At 39.9% G+C, this 23,587-nt stretch overlaps 1 protein-coding gene across 4 annotated transcripts in view; it reads right to left on the reverse strand.

Annotated features, from left to right (window-relative positions):
- anks1ab (ankyrin repeat and sterile alpha motif domain containing 1Ab) overlaps nucleotides 1–13,077 on the reverse strand; it is a 38,347-nt gene extending 25,270 nt beyond the window's left edge. For 3 of the 4 annotated variants that reach the window (XR_003840716.1, XM_029501324.1, XM_029501323.1), the window contains exons 1-2: nucleotides 12,475–13,041; nucleotides 309–381 (exon numbers count right to left, since the gene is read on the reverse strand). Coding sequence is in view for 3 of the 4 variants with exons in the window: in XM_029501324.1 (XP_029357184.1) it covers nucleotides 309–381; nucleotides 12,475–12,756 (355 nt within the window). In the remaining variant the exon portion in view is untranslated. Of the gene's footprint in view, nucleotides 1–308; nucleotides 382–12,474 lie in introns of all 4 variants that reach the window. The other variant, XM_029501322.1, reaches the window with a different exon arrangement.
- Between the last annotated feature and the right edge of the window lie 10,510 nt (nucleotides 13,078–23,587).

Genomic DNA, 23,587 nt, shown 5'->3' on the forward strand with positions numbered 1-23,587 from the left:
CTAAAAGCTCTTTCTGCTCATGAATGTAATCAGTTACAGGGTGTAAACTGTTTGGTTGCTGCTATCGTGACATAATTCCCATCCAATGAACTCAATGGGACGATTATTCATGCAGTACCAAAGCAAGAGCTGAATAAATTATTAATGAATAAGATTTGCTCAATTCCCAAGAGCCAGTTGCCATTTCGCATTAACCAGCCAGTACATTACATACATGCATAGTCATATCTCTGAAAAAAGTCATGCCATTGTCTGCAGAAAATTTTAAGTAAACGGTCATTGAAACAAAATAGATGCTGAAGCATTACCTGGGCTTGGTGTCGGCTGTTTGTTTTTGGACGTTTCAAAGCCTGCTCCGATCAAGCTCATGATCTTCTCAATCTGTTAAAGGGAATAAAAATGAAATACAGGGGGTCAATAACCTTGCATATAAAGGATTACAGATACAGAACAAGAATTTAAAATTGTGGAGAATGTTGAAATCATTTATCCATGTATACACCCAAACGTAAAATATTTTCAATGTAAAACACAAATTCTATGTAACCTCCTTGTCTCACTATAGCCAAACCAGTTATAAAATAATAACACTGGGTGAGGACTTGGGAGTGTTGGAAAGGAGGCAAGCTGCTTTGCAATGATGGATTACAAGCAACAGTCCAATGTGGACAGCAATTCAATGATGAACCCACCACTCAGCAAAAACACGGCAGGGTGATAAGATGAATTACAATCTCGAAGCTTTTGAAACTCCAAGTTGTTGAGGCCTATTGGAGTCCTGTAGCCAAGTCCAGACAGTACAAACAGACCCAGAGGAGATTCAGATCTGTTGCCGACTGTTTCTTAGTATTTGATTACCCTCTCAGCCCTATTTTATTCAAGCTTCAGCGAATAAAGCAAGAGCTTACTGCAAGGTTAAGTGAGCACAATGCTGCATGCGGGAGATTACAGAGCAACTCCGAGAAGAGTTCTTTAGGGGCTTAGAGCCAAAAATGTTTATTTAAGTAGTCTCTGACTTTCCAGGAGATCCAAACTACATTTCCAGGTTGTTTGTTTGCTTTTATTTATTTGCTGGATAACTCAACAGCTGTTCAAGCTCCAATGAAGTGTTTTCAGCGCCAGATACAGTACATTGTACGAAGAGCAGATACAGAATAAGGAAAGTAGGACAAGCTACGTGTATTGTTCATTTAAATTTTATTTGTCAAAAGGAATGTGCCAATCCGCTACACTAGATCAGTATCAGCTCCACGACTAGTGTTAGTGTTTGACAGCATTTTATCACATTCAAATCCTGTATTAAATCCTAATCCTTTCAAATCCCTAATTGAATCTCATTAGTTTTTCACCATTTGAAATTAAATAAAGCCATAAATCACTCCAAGTCGCATTTGAATTTAGATCTGTGATGACCAAATGCTGGGTTATTTGTTGATGGGTTGTATTGTACCAATGCACTGAAAAAGCAGCAGTGATATTCAGTTTTTTACTAAATTACTTGATCCATGTAACAAAGGTCCTTATTGGAGGTTAACAGATTGACTATGTTGTTGTAGTTCGATGTTACATATGGATGTGTCTTTTTGCAAACAGATATATAGCGCATTATTCACAGTTCATTACATTTCACTGTAGCTGTTAAAGAATGAATTAATCAGCAACAAGTCCATACCTGCTACATTGGATTCAGAAAATAAAAATATCAAGAAGTGATAAAAGGCTCTTTATGAGATTCATTAAGTGAATCCAGCGATCAAAACTCAACTTAACTGAATGTTAACCTTATGAAGTGGATAGATTATTGGTGCCACCCCTGATTTGCCTGACAAACATCACACTTTCACAAAGGTGTACTTAAAACAGTAATTTTTATTTTATTTATCCAAAATTTTTGTATTCTATTTTTATTCTAAATCCCTAGAATAGATCAAGTTCCAAACAATTTGTCTACAACTAATTTGTCCTACATGTCCTATAAGGAAGTTTAATATTATCCAAAATTATTCCACTTAATTCCACACTGATGCCAAAAGAGTATCAGTGCTGGAAGAAAAACATTTCAATTAGTAAGTTCCTATAGCAAGCCACAGTTTATTATAAACACAGAAAGTGATGGGGCCGTTTACAGAAGGTGTGGGAGGAGTCGTTATGTCAATCTGTCTCAATTCTGTTCACTTTTATTAAAACATTCAAACACAAGGATTACCTGATTTCATTCAGCTCCACAGGAATAACAGAATTCATTCTGAATCACTAAATGTCATTTATCTTCAGTAAAAATACACATTCATTCATTCATCTTATACCACTTCGTTTACAGGCAACAGTGCTAACCACTATGCCACTGTGCTGCGCTATAAATATACATAATTGTATATTTATGAGAGACAATATAACTTTCAATGACATGAACTGGGGCTTATCAAAGGTCCAGCATATTTGAATAATAATCAGACTGGTTAAATGGAAGCTATTTGTCTACAGACTACCACACTGCTTGCTGACAACCCCATGCGTCAAGGACAACAGGCCCTGACGCACAAAACACAAATGTACAATTCACCCTCTTATAAAGATGGTTAAATAATGGTGGTTGATATTCTTTAGGTGCTGGAGAAGAATGTGAATCCAAGTGCATGTTTTTCCAGCTTTAAATAAGGCAATTAGCAGACAGAGGTCATCTACAATTTTATGCGCCAACTAATGCAAATCAGGCTGGGAACTAAATTTAGAACCACGAGAGTAGTCTATTCTCAATCAGCAATGAAAATTTTGTGAGCTTGAAAAGCTGATTCTGCTTTCACTGGTGACACCAGAGACACAGCCTGGCTTATTTGATGTAATATTTAGTGTTTGAAAAAGTCCTATGCACTTCGCTAGTGGCATCAACACTGTAGAAAAGCCTTGATTCATTTGGAAGTCAGACACGTGGGACGCGTGGCATATGCCTCCAGCAATACAGACCTCACATTACTCTTTGAATTAACCCAGTTACATTCTATATCACACACAGACAGACACACACTATATTAGATCTAAGTGCACCTTTATTAAAACCTGTCACCAAAAGGAAACCAGCATCAACATGGTTAAAATGCTGATATATTTCCTATTTCAACATCATTTACATTCAACCTCATCCACTGCATATAACATGATGTTTGGCCGTGACTAGAAATCTATTCCATAAACACCTTGTAAAGGTTGCAGTTTGCTTTTCTCCATAAATCTGAAGGTTATTCTAAAGAGCAAAAGGAACTTCCGTGCATTTATACAAAAGAAATATAAGTAATAGCATGGCCGCTGCCCTTTCACCACCGGTCATTTATACAGCACCATTAGTTATATTGGTCAAGACAAGGAGGATAGTCATCACTGACATATTAATCTTCCTTAGTTTAACTTAAATGAAAATAATTTTGGAATTCAAAGGAGAAAGTTGTTGTTTTCCCTGGGGTTTAGAAAGATCAAGTTGTTGAGCAAGTTTCACATCACGAAAAGAGAATCAAATATATGATCAACTACTGTGTGGCACCAACACTTTTGCCAAATTATGAGGCGCATCTAGCTAAGACTAATGAACAGTGGCACAACTTGAAATAATCCTACCTCTAAGATTACTGCAGGTTAATCCCTCCATGGGGATTACTGCAGGTTTCAATGATCAGTGTTTGCTGAAAGACATGATTTCTTTTAGTTCCTACACTGAGGGCGGTTTCAAATATCTAATATCCTGGGATTCACTGACTAAAGTTTTGTCATACAAATAATAACTTTATGTAAATTCACGATGTGTTCATGAAATTGACTCGAGCATCAAGCTAGTTGGACATGCATTAGAAAGGAAAAGGTCCAGTTAGTCTGACCTGAAAGTCAGCTCTCAGCGGGAATTAATTTGACACAAAGCCTTTCCAGTGAACGTCTGGGAGCAGGATGGATATAATCAACTAAGAAGATCTATTCACACAGAAATGTAATTGATAGCGCAGTTATGAATCACATGGGAGCCGGAGTGGACAGTATCATTAAATTAGTGGTGCTCAGCTCTGAGTAATGGCACTACATCCTGAAGTGATTTACATGTTAATGTAGGTTGATCTGCTCTTCAGTTCCTGCAAAAATATCACTTCATGTCACCTTTTCAAGCTCAAGCCTTTCTGTGAAAAAATGTTAAAAGGTGAAATAATTTAGTTTTTTTTTTTCTTTCTCCAATGCAAATCATGTCGGTAAAAGAATTTAGATGATTAATTGATGTCCTTGGCACCAGTCTAGTTCTGTGTTGCCTTGAGGTACTCTTTTTTTCTTTAGGGAATTATCTCCAATATAAAGTAATGACTTACGCTGTGCCTGGCATGTTTTGAGGTGTGCTCTTCATATATTAGTACAGCAATAGAAAGTATTCTAGCATTTCGATTGTCTCTGTTTTATCCGTAGGCCTGATTCCAACACTTCTGAGGATAGATTTTGATTTATTTTTAAGAGAGTATTACACATGGACAGGAGGTACATGAATTTAAGAGGGTAAGATGGCATTCTCTGGTAGTTAGATTATTTCACTCCAGGTGACATAAATCCTAAATAAATTGACTAGAGGTCTTCAAATAACTTTGAGGCCACAAAAACCCAAAAGAAGACCTGACCCAAAATAATAGGTTAATAGGTTCACACTTTACAGTACAACTTGATTGAGTACAAAGTTGGGCCCAACTTAAATTGCTGATCGTGGGTTTGAATTTTGATCGGACCCTAAAAAGACCCCAGAAAGATTAGATGAGCAACATGGGTTTCATCTTCTTTTTTTTCTGTGAATCCAAGTAAAACTGACTTGAATCAGGTGAGCTTTAGCATGTCAAAGACTGCGGTTGTTATTTCTTTTCTTTTTTTTTTTTTTTTTTTGTACTCCATATTGGCCGGGACTTTGCCAGTTTTTCCTCCTTAGCAAGTTCCTCCAGTCCTTATTATGCCCACGCTCATTATATGCATCACTGCCCCTGAAAAATATACAGAATATATACATGCGTGGCACTGTTCCAAGAGAGAAATTTTTAAATCCTGAAATACCAAAGCAAAGCAGGGAATGGAATATTTTAATTTAATTAGAAAGAATTGGAAATTTTCCCAGCTGGAGGTTGATAAGGTAAAGACAAAAATTACAGGCTTAAGACAAATTGGTGGCACAGATCTACAAACAGTGAATGTTTTTTATGGACTTGAGCCCAAATATGTACGACTACTACAGCATCAAGATGCAGTGGGATTTTTCTCTGTTTTGGTCTAGAGATTTTTGTGTTGCTTTTTTTAAGTAAGAACCAGTGTGGCTGCTAAATTGGCCTGGCAGATGTATTGGCTGACATGCAGCCTCTGCATGCACAGCAACCCACCGATCACAGTCGTTCTTGATCAGTTTAACAAACTACCAAACAAAAGGGCAGAGAGAGGAGATCTGGAGTGATGGTGCCGACATAATTAGATTGCAGAATAATTGCAATAGCCACCTATTAAGACAATCAATTCCAGCAGCCACTATCAACAAAAATTATTTAGACCTACAACCTGTATGCCAACTCTATCATGATGTGACACAGCTAGTGGGAGACATTACTTGACATTAAGTACTGATAAAGCAGATCAATAATCCAACACATGCAAATGATATCCAGGTGGCCATGTATCCCAAACACACTATCTTTATCTTTACTCTACACTTTTTCATAGTTATCAAACAAGAAATGAATGAGACATGAGCTGTCAATTATACTGTGATTTTTGAGCACGATCAGAAATTTGCATTGGGGGAAAAAAAAAAAAAAACATGTTTCTTTTATCTTTCTGGTTTACATGACTTTCCTAACGCTGATTTGCCAATTTATTGGTAGATTTGTAGATCGCATTACAGGGTTATGTGTTTTCATCAATATACCAATGGGGGGAAAAAGGTAGCTGAGTATAAATACCGTGTATTTGAGAACAGTGTAATAAACACTCCTTTGAAACCTGTCTTATAAAGTATGGAACTGGGACACAGGGGAGGTTTCCTTTGAGGGATATGCAATTCCAGTTGACATCACCAATAATCTCTCCTTTCTGCATAGTAGTAATAAAAAGGCTATGCATTTTTAATTCTGCTTGTCATCTTTTTTGCATGTCATTGACTCTTCCTTACTTTGTTCTAGTCTAGTCAACAGCATGTTGGCTAATAGTGAAGAGAAAATAGCACAGCATTGTCCACTGAGTCTATGTCTCCTGCACATAAATGATGGCTGTGAGCCCAAAGAGAACAGATAATGGAAATGAATGCTGGATATAATAAACTAACCAAAAAAGCTGCCTGCTTCACTGGCTCTGGTCTGAAAACAGAATTACGCCTCAGTATCTTTGTCAATAAAGACAGATGGCTCCAGTAGCTCCACACAATGCAAGACCCTGATAACATCTATCCAGCAGTGCTCATGATTTAGATTGTTTTTCATTATTTAGACAGCTTTGAAACTATTCAGTATTAATAAAATCATCCAGCATCACAAAAGTAAAGTGAGGTGGTCTGCACAGTATGCTGTTTTCAGAGTAAATGCAAATATCGTCTGCATGATATACTGTTACTTTGCCTGCATTGACTACCTTAACAAAAAGGAGATCAGCTATAAGCATGAGGGATGAATGACAGCAGAACCGTAATGCTTTAAAACCATTTAAATAACTTAGACATATGTATTATGTTAATATTTGAAAAAAATATATGATTAATTGATTTGCTCTTTACAAATAATTAATTATTTGTTTTCAGCCAATTCAGATTTTTGCCCTTGACATTAACCTTGGAAAATAAAGCACTCAAGGGGGAACTAGCTGCACCCATTATCATTCTGTTATCTGGGGATAAAAACTGTAACTTGTTTGCATTTCGTCCAACCAATCACAATCATTTTTGGATGATACTGAGCCAAGAATGCAGTATTGGGGGGGGGGGTTGCCTTGGTGGAACATTTTCACATGGAGATGCAAGAACTGTGATTACAATGACTAATTTCCCGCACAGGAAATTAGAAAAGACATATGTTCATTATGTAATTGCACAATCCAAACATTCATCAAAACAGAGGAAGTGGAGAGGGGGCAGAGTGCAGAACAAGATATGCACCCTACGGCAAGATTACAACCATAGCCCACAGCCAGCAGCTCAGACCTTATGTTTCCAGCAAAAAGTGATTTCCAAAAAAAATCGAAATTGTCAAAACTGGCAGTTCTTCGTTAAAGAAGGGTTTGAGTTTTCAAAAGAGCAGCTGCAATAATTTTCATGAGCCATCCCCTGCCCACCCCGCCTCAAAAATAACAAAAAAAAAAAAACATAATACAACTGTAACCATAAAGCAGTTCTCACATTGCTATTTTCATACCGCAAAACCTGCATTTTCAAAAGCACACAACACAATAACATTGGTTGCAATGTGGGGTCTCCTATGTTACTGTACACCTGGTGAGAGATGTTATGAGCAATGTGACAGGTGAAAGAGGGCTCTGCCTCCCCCCACCCACCCCCAACATTACCACTACTCTCATATTCATGTACCACATCTGTCTAAACAGATCTTGAGATGTGTTCACTCTGCCGTAACTTTCTATATGAATTATAAACCAGCTTACATGCAGTTTGGAAACAGTCCCTTTTTATCAAACGGAATTACCAACAAGAAAACATTTTGTATGGGAATTCTTTTTCATTTTCATAGATACTGAATACTAATTTTGATTTACGAGTCATATGAGAAACCATGGTAAAGTTTTCTTCAAATGATCCATTTTAAAATGATTATATTACAAAGCTGTGGAAGACACACTACATAATGCATAGCAAGTAACTGATATTGACACAAGTTAATATAATCATGATATAAGTATTTTCATTAGACATGACAAACTATGTATATTATATAAAACCACAAGCATCAGTAAGAGAAGAGGCATATAAAAACACATACTGTACGCACTTTAAAAGCTTGCATGTGTAATGACCTCGGGAATACAGCTGGGAAATTTAGAGTACACACACGAACAGAGCCACTCAAGCATCTGTAACATGGGGTTGTGTTAACCTTTGCCTTATGAGTATTGAACAGATGTGGTAGAGACATCAATCATTTTAATCATGTATGCTTTTTCTATTATTAGTATCATATGTAACTGGTCACTGAAATGCACATCTTGCGTAAAAAGGTCAATTGAGGTGTGATATCCATTTGAACCCACAAAAACGTTACCAAAGTTAAGTGGCTGTGCCTTGCATTCCCTGGTCCACTTGTCTACAGGCGATTCTGTTTCTTAAGAAAACTGGCCAAACAACAAGAGGACGATGACTTTTTCCATGGGGCTACAATGCAGTTGAAGAGGGGAAAGAATTACATTGGCTTAAAAGTCTGGTACTGAGAACAGCCTCAGGAAAGCCAAAATTGAGATTCATCTCAATTCTCATTCATCAAATATAATCTGGATATATATGGATACTATTTAGTGGTGGACAGCATCATTAATGTCCGCAGGTTGTAGCTGCAAAGCATTTTTAAAGTCTACCTAATTGTCCATTCATCTTCTACCACTTATCTGTTTCTGGGTCGTGGGGGTTGCTGGAGCCAAACCCAGCTCACATTGGGTGAGGGCGGGGTACACCCTGGACAGGCCGCCACTCCATCACAGGGCCAAACGGTGGAACAAAACCCATTCAAGCACAGGAAGAACACACAAACTCCACGCAGAAAGGCCCAGGAACTGAACCTGCGGCCCTCTTGTTGTGGGACAATGGTACTAAACACTATGCTGCTGTTCTGCCATCTACCTCATTGAAATTACTATTATCATTAGCATGTGAGCCATGTGGAGTAGTTTATGCTGAACACACGATGTAATCAATGTTCACCTTTTTATACTTAAACTAGTAAAAAATAAATAAATAAACTGTCACACTGAAGATAGGAAGTACTTCACAAAGGTCACTATTAAAAATATCAGTTAAGAGCTATTTATTTGAGTAGCAATCACAAGATATTTTGACAACAGATTAACTGTTCAAGTTTTGTTTTAGATTTTCCAACAATGTCTAAAAAAAAATGAAATGGTGAATGAAATGTCTTTAAGGTTTGGATGGTTGGTTGAAGAAAAAAAATAAGATTTCATCTCATCTCCTGATACCACAGGTTGCTTTGATGAGCATGTCATTGTTACAGACCAAACATTAAGAAAAATAATCAGAAGATCAATCGATACTGTAAATAAATAATGAGTTAGCTCTTCCAATGGTGACGCAATCGTCCTTAAGTCAGTGTCTTTTATTGGGCTTTGAGCGATGTTCAACATTATTTTACTTTCTTTCTACTTCAAAGTGATCATGTTGAATTTGAATATTTAAAAGGAATAGCTTAAATACCAGAGACAACAAATACTTTTCAAACAAAGTACAGGTGGACGTGGCCGCTCATACTTCATGCGCCATTTTGTACCATCTTTTTGACTCTCCTGTTGATTTTTAGCTGAGGCAACGAAGCTAACGTTAGCTAAAGCTAAAACACCTTACGGGGCGTTAATGTTACAAAGTAGGTCGCATCATAAACATTAAAATTAAACTGGAGATAAAAAAAGGAAAAAAAACAAACACTTAGCTTGAGACCTCCCGGAGTTTTAACGGCTAAACTTCACCGCAGCTGTGACAACAGTTGTCACGTTGTTGTTGTTTCCAGTGTTGCATTGAGCTCGGCCGGTCAGTGAAAAGAATAATTACGTTTTTATCAGGATAATTTGTGTATCTCAATTAAATTAAAAACAAGTGTAATCTAGGAGGTGCCGTGGACTGACTCACGATTATTCCTCTATAATTATTTGCACTTCCTCGTTTGATCCATTTTGATCCATCGCGCTCCCCGTAGTTTCGACTTCCGGAACTCCAAATTTGGTAAAACTTTAATGCTTTTTTTTTTTCTTTCTTTCTTTCTTTTTGGCCGATATATCAGTATTTTAATTCATTAGACGCTTTCTCTATATCACCAAACTGTGGATATTTATTTTATTGTGTTATTGTCTATGTCATTTTGATGACTATCCAACAAAAAAAGAAACTTTTCATCAGAAGCCAGCCCACATGGATCCTAATATTAGATATAAAAATTATTGTCTCCTGAAATATGCAACACCATGCTGGGTACTGGATTACTTCAAATTATTCTTACTCTGTGCACTATGCAATGTGTACTAATGGGCAATGTGACAATTTAAAAATTTACCATTGAAAAGTAATACAGAAGGAAAGAGCACGTCAGAAGCCAAAGGAATATTTTACTAATCCAACAAAGGCTGACTTGTGGGGGACACCATAATGCACCCTCATAAATCAGGATCATTAGAAAGGCAGAAACACTCCTAATGTTGCTACTTAAGGGACTACGAGTAAATGTACTACTTGTCTTTGAGGGTTTTCCATTAAGCATTTTCCTTCATTTAGGTCTTCTTTGATTATGTTAATGACACTTCCAGACATCTTAACATTTAAGCCACATGACCAGACCATGTTTGCTTTTTGCTGAGTATGTCTGGGGAAAAAAACTGTCTCAGATTGACTGATTCTGTTTTTGTGTAGTAGAAGTCTAAGTTATTTTACTACAATGGCCAGTAGCTACATAACCGGCCAGAGATAATACAATTTAAGATACAAAATGTAGGAATTAAAGGTCGCACTTAAATTTTAGTTTACCTTTTCAATAATGATGCCCAAAGGCCAGCGTTTGAATTCAGTACGTTGGGTTTTGGTGTGTATGCACGCACTGACGTAAGAGTACATTTATGTTTCTGACTTCAAGCTCAGCCTCCCCCCGAGCTTCATGTGTCGCTTTAATTTTGACAGCAGTGGTTGATTGCTTCATGAGATGTGCACACATGCCAGGGTCAGTTTTCACCTTCCCACATAGTCACACCCATATCCCAAACCCAAACTAATCCCTTGAAATCTGGAAGAGAAACAGACACTCAGGAACAGTTGCAAAACAGGATGCCCTTGAGAACAGGACACTCCACCCAACATGGCCTGAATAAACATTTCTGTCAGAGGGCAAAGGGGTGGGGTAGAGAGCAGGAACAGTACAGGGAGACATGACAAAGAGACAGCTCACGACGCCAAGTAAAACCTCAAGATGTCAGAGTCTTACGAAGTGACACCAAAATGTCTAAGACTGAAAAAGCTTCACAATCACAACTTTCTGTATCGGTCATCTCCTTGGTGGTCTTGGGGCCAAAATATACTGTCTTGCCCGTATTGATGCCGAAAATGCATGGCAGTGTCCTTAATTCCCCGGGCACCCAAACAACAACCTCCAGCTGAAATGATTAGTTGATTGACAGACTGACAGTTGGCAATATTTTTGATAGCTGATTCATTGTTCAAGTTGTTTTTCAGCATTGATGCTGAATATCCATCAGATAAACAACAGCTGCATTTACACTGACGTTGGCAGTATGTCCTGTATAAAAATTTATGTATTTCTACAGAAATAAAGCAGCATTATTGTACCTTTCCTGATACATTACTGGTTGTTTGCCATAAGATGGGTTGGGAATGACAAAATACTGCATTATGCAACAGCATGGTCTGAACAAGATCTTACAATTTTTCTTGTAACTGAGATTGGGAAGAGGCGCTGAGCAGAAAATGTCAGAAATCTTCTGAGTTAGATTTGCCTGTAAGCTGTACACTATAATAATATATTAACAGTTTTTACCCATTGCCCCCACTGGTTACAGATACTTAAGTGCTTCTGGAGGTTTTGGAAAGAAATGATTATTCATTTCAATGTCCTTGCAGGGCTGTAGAATATCCTGCACTGATGCTCCATAGTGTTCAAAAATCACAACTTCAGGCTTTTGCGGGCATCGGGGAATGGGAGGGTGGGGGACTGCTCACTGTGCTCTGAAAGTAGATGGCGCAAGACGGAGCAAAGGAGCCAGAGGAGTGCAGGAGGAGACAGTGGAAGCGTGGGTCGGCCCCTGAGACATATACTGAGTGGATGTGGAATGACAGCACAAGCCCAATTAGTCTTGGATGCCAAGGTTGCTACAGGGAGGTCGGGGCAAGTGATCAAGCCATTCATGCATTCAAGCACTCGCCCACAGGCGTTCTCTGCCGACAGCCCTGGTAAAGTTACTCTGCCACTGCTTCTGCCGGACTCCTGCTCTGTCTCATAATGCTCCCTCTGCTTTTCGCCTTCCCTCCTTCTCCCACTATCTCTCTTGAAATGTTCTGCTTCACCCATTCCCTTTTTTTTTCACAATAATGTCCAGTTGCAACTCTTATCACACAATCATACAGTCTAGGACACCCTCTCTTTAGGACATTAAGACACATTACTTGAAAGTCTGACCATGCCTCAACACTAAAAGGGTCCCTCCCTCTGTCCTCCACTCCCTCCCACTTGTTTCCCATCCCAAGAACTCGAGTATTACCTCATCCCACTCAGAGGCAAAAGAAGGCATGCGCTTCATGGATGGCTGCCCAGAGCTGCAGTTAGACACTGACCCACTACGGCCAGCCAGACCTCCATCCTCTTCTCCAAGCGGTGACACCAGCAAGTCAGAGTCGGACTTGGACAAGCTTCGAATAAGCCCCAGGTCCACAGGTCTGACATTGCATGTCGCAGCTGACGCAGACTCAGTTGAAACTTCACCTGACTCCTTAGTGGCAGGCGTCGGATGTTGGATCTCCTTGGGAGGGCCAGTGTCCTCCATGATTTGGGAGCTGCCTAGCGCAGCTCAGGATCCTCAGGTACCTGCAGTACTCTGATGTGTTTAAGAAACACAGAGGGTCATTCAAGGTCTTGCAGAGTTTTAAAACTTCTGGTGATGGAAAGCCAGTCAAATGTAGTGCTGAAAGAACAGGAAACTATAAGTACTGTGGATTGAGAAAGTCTGTCTTCCCTCCAGATGACTCAAACTTGTGCTATTGTTTGGAGGAAAAGGGAGCATTTAAGCGAGGGACTAGTGCACAGAAACAAGCATCAAGGCCCACCCACCAGTTGTATCCTGTTACCCTCCCCTTAGTGACTGGCTGCCTCAGAGAGCCCACCCCCCATCCTTTATCTTTTCGGCTTTGACTTTTTTGATACTCCTACGGTCCCTTTTCTCATTAGGCCACGTGTCTCAAGTGGTCACACAATTCCCGGAAGAGAATTATTCCCACTGGAACCTGTGGAAGAGACCAACATTAGCTGAAGCAAGTATACAAATCTACGGGCGTCTATATGAGACAACCCTCAGCTAATACCACACCCGTACATTAAATCTGCTGCGCTTTAAGATACACTTGACTCAATCACCTGAAACCAAACAGACGAAAATCTCACAATAAAAAAAAAAAAAAAACTGCATCACTGTGTACTCTTACCTGCTGATCGATTTAGTCCCGTTTCTTCCTCTGCCTTGCGAATTTGTGACCATCCTGCTCTGAGATTGTTCTCAGACTCCTCAGGACGGACCACCGCTGTCCCACAGTGAGGATCAGAGGACGAGAGGATCGCAAAGCCCGGCCTTATTCGGACTGACAGCTGGGGTAATCAGTTTACTGACGCACTGGGTGGCTGCTCCAATTTAAAGGAGGGACAGACAGGATTCCTCCTTTGTTCTACATGTGTGTTTGTGTTTCTCAAAGTGTGTCTGTGCCAGCCATCTTTCCATACAAATCCCTAATAATAAATCTGCTTTTACTCTAAAAATTGTGTATCACCAGGGCATTCATTTCTAATAGGCATTTACATAAATGTTTTATTATCACAATCCTGTTGCGGATAAAGCGGTGATATTCTGCAGTGGTGAAATACTGGCATTGATGCCGAAGTCATTAGACTACATTGAGCTCTATTTTTCTGTGAAACATTTGAAGGAAAATATTTTCCTTAACCATAAATGCTCTTTTTATTGTGTTCTTTGACATGGTTGGGTGGACGTACGTATGGGAAACGGGAAGTTGTGGGATCTAGAGTAGTAAAAAAATGAAAATAAATGAAAGCAAAAAGGAACAAAGATCTCACACGCTCCATGCTATTCATGACACTTCTCAGAGGGACCTGATGGTGACAAAAGGGTCTCTTGTGAGAAGTCGTTAGTATTCACAGGCAATCGCAGCCATGCTTAGTGTGTCTCTGTGTCCTGTGCCCTCCATCAGCCAAGTTCCTTGCATGCTCACCTCTCCCCTATGGGCAGCGCTGGTATGTGCATAACAGAAAAGATAACATCCTTCGCTTGCCAGCGAGAGTTAATGCAGTCACACACCACTTATCTGGCAACAACAAAAGCCACATCTAATGAAGCACTTACAATTGCACATCAAATGACCTGTATGGCTACGATGAGGATGAAAAATGCTGAAGTTCTCCACATCTTCTGTGCCATTTTCAACAATGGAGGCTCCAGAATTCAACATATTTCAAGATAATGATGTCTTCACGGCATATTAGAGTGACTAAAATAAAACATGCATCCCCTCCTTCAGCTGGCTGGCTGCTGAGCCTCAGGCTAAAGACAGCGGTGACTCATGAACACTTTTCTCTAACAAAGACATGCACACTGTGTAAGTCACAGAGGAGCTCAGCATACAGTAAACACAAACATACTGGAGTGCAATGTTTTCATATGCGCACTGTTTGATTGTGCGTGTCACTGTGTGTCCGTGTGGCACTTGCGTGCACATGAATTGTTTTTGCCTTTCCAAGATTCTGGTGAGTGTTTGTGACATTGCTCTTTACCTGCTGTTATGTGTCCCCAGGTCCACAGCTGACATTTTTAATAACACTGCGCAACTTCTAAAACCACTTTTTTCCTCATCGCTCAGCCAATAAATCATTATCTTTCTCTGCAATTTGGTGCCTTCCAGTTCCCACCTGATAAGCCTGTTTTATGCAAACAGAGTACGAGGCCACTGGGTAAAGATCAAATAAAGTTAATCAACCCAGGAAGCTATTACCTGAAGATAGGCTGGCTTCAAACAAATCCGCAAATGGCAACAAAACCGAGTAGTTAGTGAATACAACAACTCCCTGTGTGCTCGGGAATCTATGGGTGCACACGACAGTCATATGGTTCACTCTCTCAAGTGCCATTGCTCTGTGTTTGGCTTGTTCTCTTTGGAGAAGAGAACAGAGAGGACGTTAACCTGAAAGTCATGGACAAGTATGCTCTGAAGCTAACCTCAGAGGCCATCATTTCCCCCAGGGCCATTCATCCAAGATATCAGTTTGTGGGAATTCATACAATCCATCACTGGATAAGATGGAAAATCCAAGAAAAGACAATCTACTAGATCAAGATGATGCCTGGAAGAAGACAGAGGTCTTATACAGCAAACTCCATTTACTGTATGCATAATAATAGTTTATAATTCAAAGTAAACTCAACACGAAGGAAAGGCAGTCTATTTGCATTGTTTTTCGGAGGGTCTCACTTTGTCGAGAGACTCTTCAAAAACAGCTTCAATGTAAGTGACTTCAAAGTCGAGGGATGAAATGAAGCACTTCAATGGAGGCAACAGAAAAGCTACCTGCTGTTAGCTCCGAACGGCTAAAGATGCGACGCCTGGGAGAGCTTTCCAGCAGACACCGACAGAGCTGACCTCTCTGCGGGGAAATGGGCAGGCAAGTGAAGACGTAGCGCCGCATATCCATCAACGGAACAGACATTTGAGTCTGGAGATCCCATTTTTTCTCAGTGCCTAACCGGCTTTAGTTCGTAATCTCACTGGGTTAATCTGGATTTCCCCAAATAGCATCTGCAGCATCTGGTTTTGGAGAAACCGCTATGAGGTTAACTGCTGTTTAATTGAATTTTGTCTTCTTTTTTTTTTTTTTTTGATTGGCAAATAAGGAAATGTCTCAAGAACTTTTGGATGGATTGCAATGAAACTTGGTCAAATATCTACCTCTGCTGCTTCTACTAAAATGCTGCTGAAACAAAAAACAAACTTTGACACGGATTAGTATGAAACCCGGTACGCACGTTTTATGTTACCCTCGGGATGAATTGTTCTAATTTTTGTAATCCCCTGAGTTTTTATCAGTCAGAATTTTTTGATGAAAAAATATGATGACATTGGGCTCAACTGAATTTTGAATTTAGAATTCATTACTAAGTATGGTCATAATATGAGGCGTAACTGAAAACATGGTGAAGAATAAAAAATTAAGCTAAACAGCTGATGCAGAATTAGCATTGTTATTGTGGTCATGTTGGCAGCTTTGCAAAAGCGTCTTTACAATAAATGACAATCTTCCTAAGCTGAGAAAAACTAAGCGGGCACCTTTTTCTTTTCTTTTCTTTTTTTTTTTTCAGGAGCAGTCAGTGAAATTCATCGCTAATTTTTACAAATTAATGTTTCAAACATGAATACTACTGGATAGATACGATGTGATTTGAATTTGAAGGCTCAAAAAAGTGATGATAAATAGTTGATGCCTTTGAACTATATGCATTGTGTATCAGACACGTATTAAAATGTAAAATGGAGAGCAGTCATTCCTGAGGGGGTGAAATTCCAGCACTGTGAATTTTCACCTTGAAAAAAGACTACTGCCGCATTTCAACTGCATCCCTTTTTAAAACGAAAACTGTTTTGGAGATGTTTTTTTTTTTTTTTTTTTTTGGGGTCGAGCGTGATAAGGGATTTTCTTTTCTATCATGCCGCGTGGCATCATGTGCCACAACAACTGCTGTTGGCTGCAAGGATAAAGATAAATGTAACAGATAAATTTAGCATGCCGGAAAGATCAGGATCAACATGCAATGTGGAACTCAATTGTGGTGCCTTCATTTGTATGCAAGGTGAGAAACTGGTGGCCTGATATACTGTGTGTGAAAACGGAATGCATTTACATGCAGGTATGTGTTCACCTGCAGTGTTTTCATGGAGCGATACATGCGCGTGTGTTTATGTGTGCACATGCATGTGTATGTTTGCATGCAGGGGAAAATGTGAGAAGAGTTGAAGCCAAAGCCACGCAGAGCTTCCTGTGTTGGGTTAATGCTCTCTGTGGTGCTCTCTGTGGGGCTTTCTGCGAAAACAATGGGCAGTGCTCCATGTTTCTGAATTTCCCATCAGGGGGTGTGATGATGACAATGGCCACTGGCAGATTAAACATATTCCCAGCTTTATTGCAGTTGGCACAGAATTTGCAGGTAAAATAAACAAATAAGCAAATAAGCTAGGAACAGGCTAGAATACACAATTTAATCTAATAACGGACAAGCCGCCGCTTCTTATCCAAAGTGCGTAGGGAGAGGATGACGAAGGGATGCATTTAAATTCAAAGAGAATAAAGGACAAAGGGAATATGCGAGCAAAGGATGCAGAGAGTCACAGCTGAGAGCAGGTAGAGCGAGGACGTGAAGGCAGGGCAATTAATCCACAGATAATGCTGACGGTTCACAGCCAGGTCAGTCCCAGTGTAACACCGCCATAATAGCTGCCCTTGACAAGGCCCATATCCAGAGAGAACCAGAGATATATGTCTTAATGGTAGCAATGATATTGGCAGTCATGAATCAATTAGACATGCTCGATATATCCGGCCGAGAGTCAGGACATTTATTCTGAAGGAAGTGATACTTTGACAGTCCACCGCTATAACGCAACGGCACTTTTGAAGGAAAATCCAGAGCTCGAAGATACTCAAGTTCCAAAATACAGGAATTTCTTTCTACTGTCACGTTGCTTTTCCTGTAATGTTAAAAAAAAAAAAAAAAACAACAAAAAAACAAAACACAAAACAACAACTGCCTGCCGTCTTTTATGTGCAAAAGTTTGCTGTTCTGGTTAAGTCAGTCTTCATCTTTAGATACACAGCTCTTAGCCACAGGCTTTTAGCCTTTTTAACTTTTGGACAGCAAAGAATTTAGTGACCAAGAATCCTTTCCTTTCTTAAAAATAGACTCTGCCCTTCAATCCATATTGAGCACATTTTTAGAAGCAATTTTACTTGTTGCTGGAGTAAAAGGCAAGACGGCACTCTAGTATTCAGAACCAGCTCGCTGTTATGACTACATCAGATTTAAAAGGTGGCATTGCTGGAGATTTTTTATTTTTTTTGGTCATCTCAGCCTTTGTCCTTTTTATTTTTACAAAGAGAATGTGTTCTTGTTTTGCGTAAAAGAAGCGTCATTTCATGTTAATTTTGTAGAGTTTAGTCCGTAATAACCGTAAATATGGAAATTAATAACCGCTCAGAGAGGCATGACATGAACACGACCGACTCCATTGACAATAAAATGCCAGTTGATTCTCAGAAAATGGATCAAAAATGGGTCTGGAAATGGTTTTGGCTTTGTTTTGGGAGCTTGAATAGGCTAATTTAGTGGAGTGCTGACTAAGTCAAATCTTTAGCAAAAGAAAGTAGGAAACAAAGAAAGCATGGAAACCAACAGTGGGCGGCGCGATAAAGACAAGTTTTGCTAATTTCCAACAAGAGCTGAGTTCTTGTCTGAAACACCATTACATGCATGAATGAGATGGCAACAGATGATGGGCTTTTCAATTCCACCTTGGGTGCATATTGACTGGCAGAAGCCAACAGCAGACATTTCCGTGGGGAGATAAGCAGAGAAACACATCATTGCAGAGACAGCTTCCCGATATAAACAATTTGGGATACTTGAGGCAGTTTCACGTACGTCTCCGAGGCTGAAAAGGAAGTCGTTTGTGAAACTTCTCTCCGTCTGTGTGTAATCTTTTATTATCTGTATAGATAAAACGGCAGTTTTATGCACCTCCATTGTAGACTCATGTTGTGTACAAGTGAAAAGGGCTGAATTGAAAGACTTTAAAGTTGTTCATGGTGCTTCCAGTGAGAGGAGAGATGGAGTAAGAACGGGCAGATGCATGTGTTGATGCCTGTACAGCAACAACACCTGTCGTATTCTACCCCCTCACTCATTCAAATGACTTCCTCTGCTAGTACAGCGCACATTGTTATTTCAGCCTTTTAAAAGAAAGTACAAAAGCAAAGTAGAGGAGAAAAAAAAGCATTAAAAGTTTTTAGGGTGGCTGGCGGACTGAATAATAGATACAAAGTTCTCCAGTTCTTTCATTTGTGCCTTTTTATGCTGAGGACTTTTACTGAAAAAAGAAAGATACTGCGCTCTCTAATAATCTTGACAGAAAAGATGGGGGAAAAAAAACTTTCTCCTGATTCCATATTGTTTATCTATATCTTTATTTATAAACATATTGGATATCAATCCATTAATCTACAATTGAATACAGCTGAATATGAGATTTAAGGTTGGCTTCACCACACTGAATCACATGGATTCTGCGGGCGTCAAAAACTGCCACTACTAGTTTTTGAAACTTTTTATAGTTGGAGTAATATGGAATAATATATTTTAAAAGGTGAAACGGATGTCAATAACTCAATTCTGACTAGATATGTAGTTATTTCTTCCTGGCTTTATGGATTGAAAACAGCATTTATGGTCTCCGGCTGAGCAGTCTTTAATTTACTGTCATAATGACTGAACGTTAACCATCAGACAGTGGCATTAGAAAACAAACCAGAACATAAAAGCAACAAATGAAACAAAGGTCAGTAGCACAAAGTGTTTCAGGTTAAACCACCACATCATGACATAAACCCACTGGGGCAGAAAAAGGAAGACAAAGAAATTATATTTCTAAAGGCAGGGGAGCGAATTTGTAATGCATTTATGGATAAGAACCATATGTTGGTTCTGAGGTGATGAGGAGTCTGATAAAAAATTCAAGTCCTTTAGTTAGAGGTGAGGTTACATGAAAAATTTATCAAACCGGGTTATTCCAAATTTAGACTTTCAGAAGTGGAGAAAACAAAAAAACACGGAGAGAAAATGCAGGAAACAGAGGAAGCCTATCACCTTCTGCTTATTGAACCGATAATCACTATAGCAACACTTTCTCCACGTAGTGTGATTAAATTTAGAAATATTAACCGATGCATGAACCATATCGCCTATTTCTGTCACTGAGCAGTGTGCAATACTTACATAAGCCCCAACACCTGTAAGTAACCTGCAGGTAAAACCTCAAATTCGATATGACCTTCAGGTATAGTCATAGCTCATCCTTATGTCTTACTTAATACTCGAGTTTCGCACCATGTCAGTAAATAGTTCTGTAAATTCTTTGCTTGTCCTTTTGACTTTACGAAACTTGAACTGTGAATTGCAAAATACTTTGGATGCAAATGCTGACAGTTGAATATTTAACACAGTTATTTATAAAAACATGGCAATGGACGAAACAGTGGCCCAGGTGAAGGAGAATCACCGTCAGTGTCCGCAGAGCACACAGCTGGCCGATGGCAGGCCACCGCCGGGCGGGCTGAAGACAGTTTGTGCCGGAGTGGGGCAGCCAAAAATATTATACATGCTGAGAATAATCACCCAGCGACAGTGGGTGACAAATTTCACATTTAGACTTATAGCTGGGGACACGACACACAGCCTTTTAATAGTTACTGAACCCTACATTGCAGCACAGTAAGCTAACTAGTCTTCAGCTGCTATGCCAGTATGTTACATGGTGCCAGCAGTAAATCAAGCCCAGAGGGAGAAAAATAATAATTCCGTCTTTCATCCTTGTCACATACAAGGCCCACTAATCAAATTAGCCTTAATTAAATCTGATTTGACGTCATTCATTTGCAAAGCGGGCAGGCATTTCGACATCCAAGCAGAACAGTATGATCAGGATTTATGAGAAAAGTCGTCGATTTTAAGTCCACCAATGTACAGAGAATAAAAAATGGGAAAGTAACACACACTGTAAAAACACCTGCGGCTGCGTTTTGAGCAGCAGGTTGGTAAGATATCAGGTGTAAGCGTTGGTTTGTTTTTTCATACAGTTTGGCATACTACATCTGCATCAGCCTGCAGGCCCATGGGAGCCCCTGCTGGCCAACAAAACCACTGTTCGAAAGAAGCAGATTCAAGAAGCTCTCCCTAAGGCCAAGGAAAATGGATATTGATCTGGAGCCATGACTAAATGGATTAAATTACAAAGTAGTGTTGGTAGCAGGGCAGCAGAGAGAACGAGACAATAGGGAGATGGAGGAGAGGAGGTGGAACTGAAATGGAGGAAGAAACAAAAGGGTGGAGGAAGAGCGGATAGATGAGGTACTGAAAGTCTACCAAAAATCTTTCCCTTGCAAACTGCCATCATTCACTGCGATTCTTTCAATCAATAGCCCACCCGGCAGTGCTGTGCAGTCATCCTCCTGCATGCCACACTCTCGAGCATCATCCCGGTCTTCATGCCGTTATGAGCCAATTGGCTTTGGAGAGATCGGCAGTTGGGGGGGGGGGGGGGGATTATCATTTTTCGTTCAACCAAAGCTGTTGGGTGGTAAGAATGCCAACTGCTTGCTGGGAGCGAAGGAAAATGCATCGTCATGAACACAGAGTCCACAATGAACCTTCGGAGGGTGTAAATCGGGGCACATCTGGCCGGCTGTCAATCGCAGTCAAGCCTGTTTGGTATAAACAATTAACCCATCAGAAATCCTCCTGAAGCCCTCCCCCCTCCCTGGCCCTGTTGATTGGTCTGGGGGCTGCGGAGAATAGCTTTCTGAGTGCTCCTGCGAGCCTGTGAGAGCTGATATTCAGGACATTAATGCGTTCACGTGTATGACGAGAATATCAAAGAGGTGAGTGTGAGCTGCACTACAAAAATTAAAAAGTCAAGTCAGTTTCATCGACAACCTCCAACAAAAATGTTGGGTTGATTTATTAATGCAGCTATGTTAATGTTCCTTGGGACAGTGAATAACGGGTTTGCTGGCCTTTGACTTTACAGATCTGGTTCAGTTGTCGTCGGCGTTCTTTAAATAAGCCAGGAGAAAAGCTCTTAGCAACTAGCGGGTGATGATAGTGGAGCACCTCAAGAGCCAGATGTAAGGAGAGAACAGAGCTCAGAAGCAGCAAAAGGAGAGTGAATATTGGTGTTAACGTTCACCAGGTAAAAAAAGTGACTCCAAATAAATAATAATGTTGCTTAATATCAGTCTAGAGGGTGAATATGTCAGCACTTCGCTCCCAGCTTCTTTCCCCTGACCCCCAGAAGCCAAAAACAGGTTTTCACCTGCGAGTTGGTATGATTTCAGATTTTCTGTTTTCCTTTCTTTAAGAGTAAATAGTTGAATTTTAAATAATGTTGCAAAAAGGTGCACTTAAAATTTTGAATAATGGGATATATATGCACACTTCCAGTCAAAGGTTTGGACACACATTCCTGTTCGCTTAGGTCGGAACGTGAGTCCAAAGTTTTGACTGGTAGTGTGTGTGTGTGTGTGTGTGTGTGTGTACATGACATAGCAGCACAATAAGTAGGTTGTGGGTTCGGTGCCCTGTCCTAGGGCCTTTCTGTGTGGAGTTTGCGTCCAAAGACATCATGTTCGGGTTAAGTGGTGACTCTAAACTGTCCGTAGGTCTGAGTGTGCGTGGTTGTTGGTCTCTGTCTGTCTCTGTGTGTTGGCCCCGTGATGGACTGGTGACCTGTCCAGGCCTTCCCCCGCCCTCGCCCCATGTGATCTGGGATTGACTCCGGCACCCCCCGCGACCCCTAAATGGATAAGCAGTAGAAGATGAATGAATATATATGAATTCAGGATCCCTCATGAGGTAGTAATGATAATGATCATGAGACAATTATCAGTGTTCATGTTGTTTCTATCTAATTATATCCAGTTTGAAAATGACTTCCCCATTCAACTACAGTGTTGTAATGAAAATTGATTACAGATTATAGATAATGAAGAGGGCTCTGATATATAATCAACATGAGTGGTCCCAATGAGGGCAACTTATCAGGCCTCATTCGCTTCTGTTGAAACGAGACCCCATTGGTCTAACAATTTTTTTTTCTCTCTTAAAAAAAAAGCTACTTAAAATTTTAGTGTGCCTACAAACTTGCAATCGTTTACTTGTGTTTTCCAACTTCATTGCAAAAGCAATCTCATGAGAATTTTGCCATTCAAAATATCTGTGAAGGAAAGGTTTTTCTAAGGCTTAATTTTACTCATCTAATATTCAAAGAATCAGCCCCACGCCCTGTCGTGACTGTTCAAAAGATTAATCATGACACATTTTTTATTTCTCATGATCAAGGCCTATTTCCTCAACTCCTATGCTCTAATCACAAACACTTTAGCCCACACTACTTTATCCCCTTCAGGGCAACCCTCCACTTCGCAGCTAGATTGAATATTCATAAAGGTTTCTGACTTCAAATGACACAAGAGTATCATCCTATACTCCACATATGCATAAAATGTGCATTAACACGGTTTTATTCCGGCCTCCCTGATGTGGACAGTGGATGTTTATCGGGCATTTAATAGAATTCATCCCTCCGAGGGGCCATCAGATTGTCTGTAATCTCCCGAAGCCTCTTTGAAGATCGCAATTTACAACATGCATGACTGACAAGCCACCAAAAGCTATCTGATGTGGTGCACAGCGCTGTAACAGTTTGGATTGTCTTTGCGTTCCCTCCGGATTACAACTATAAAAATTGTCAAACACAGCATGAAGCGTATGGCTA

Source organism: Echeneis naucrates, chromosome 5 (assembly GCF_900963305.1).
Source record: "Echeneis naucrates chromosome 5, fEcheNa1.1, whole genome shotgun sequence".
In the NCBI taxonomy this organism is placed as follows: Eukaryota; Metazoa; Chordata; class Actinopteri; order Carangiformes; family Echeneidae; genus Echeneis; species Echeneis naucrates.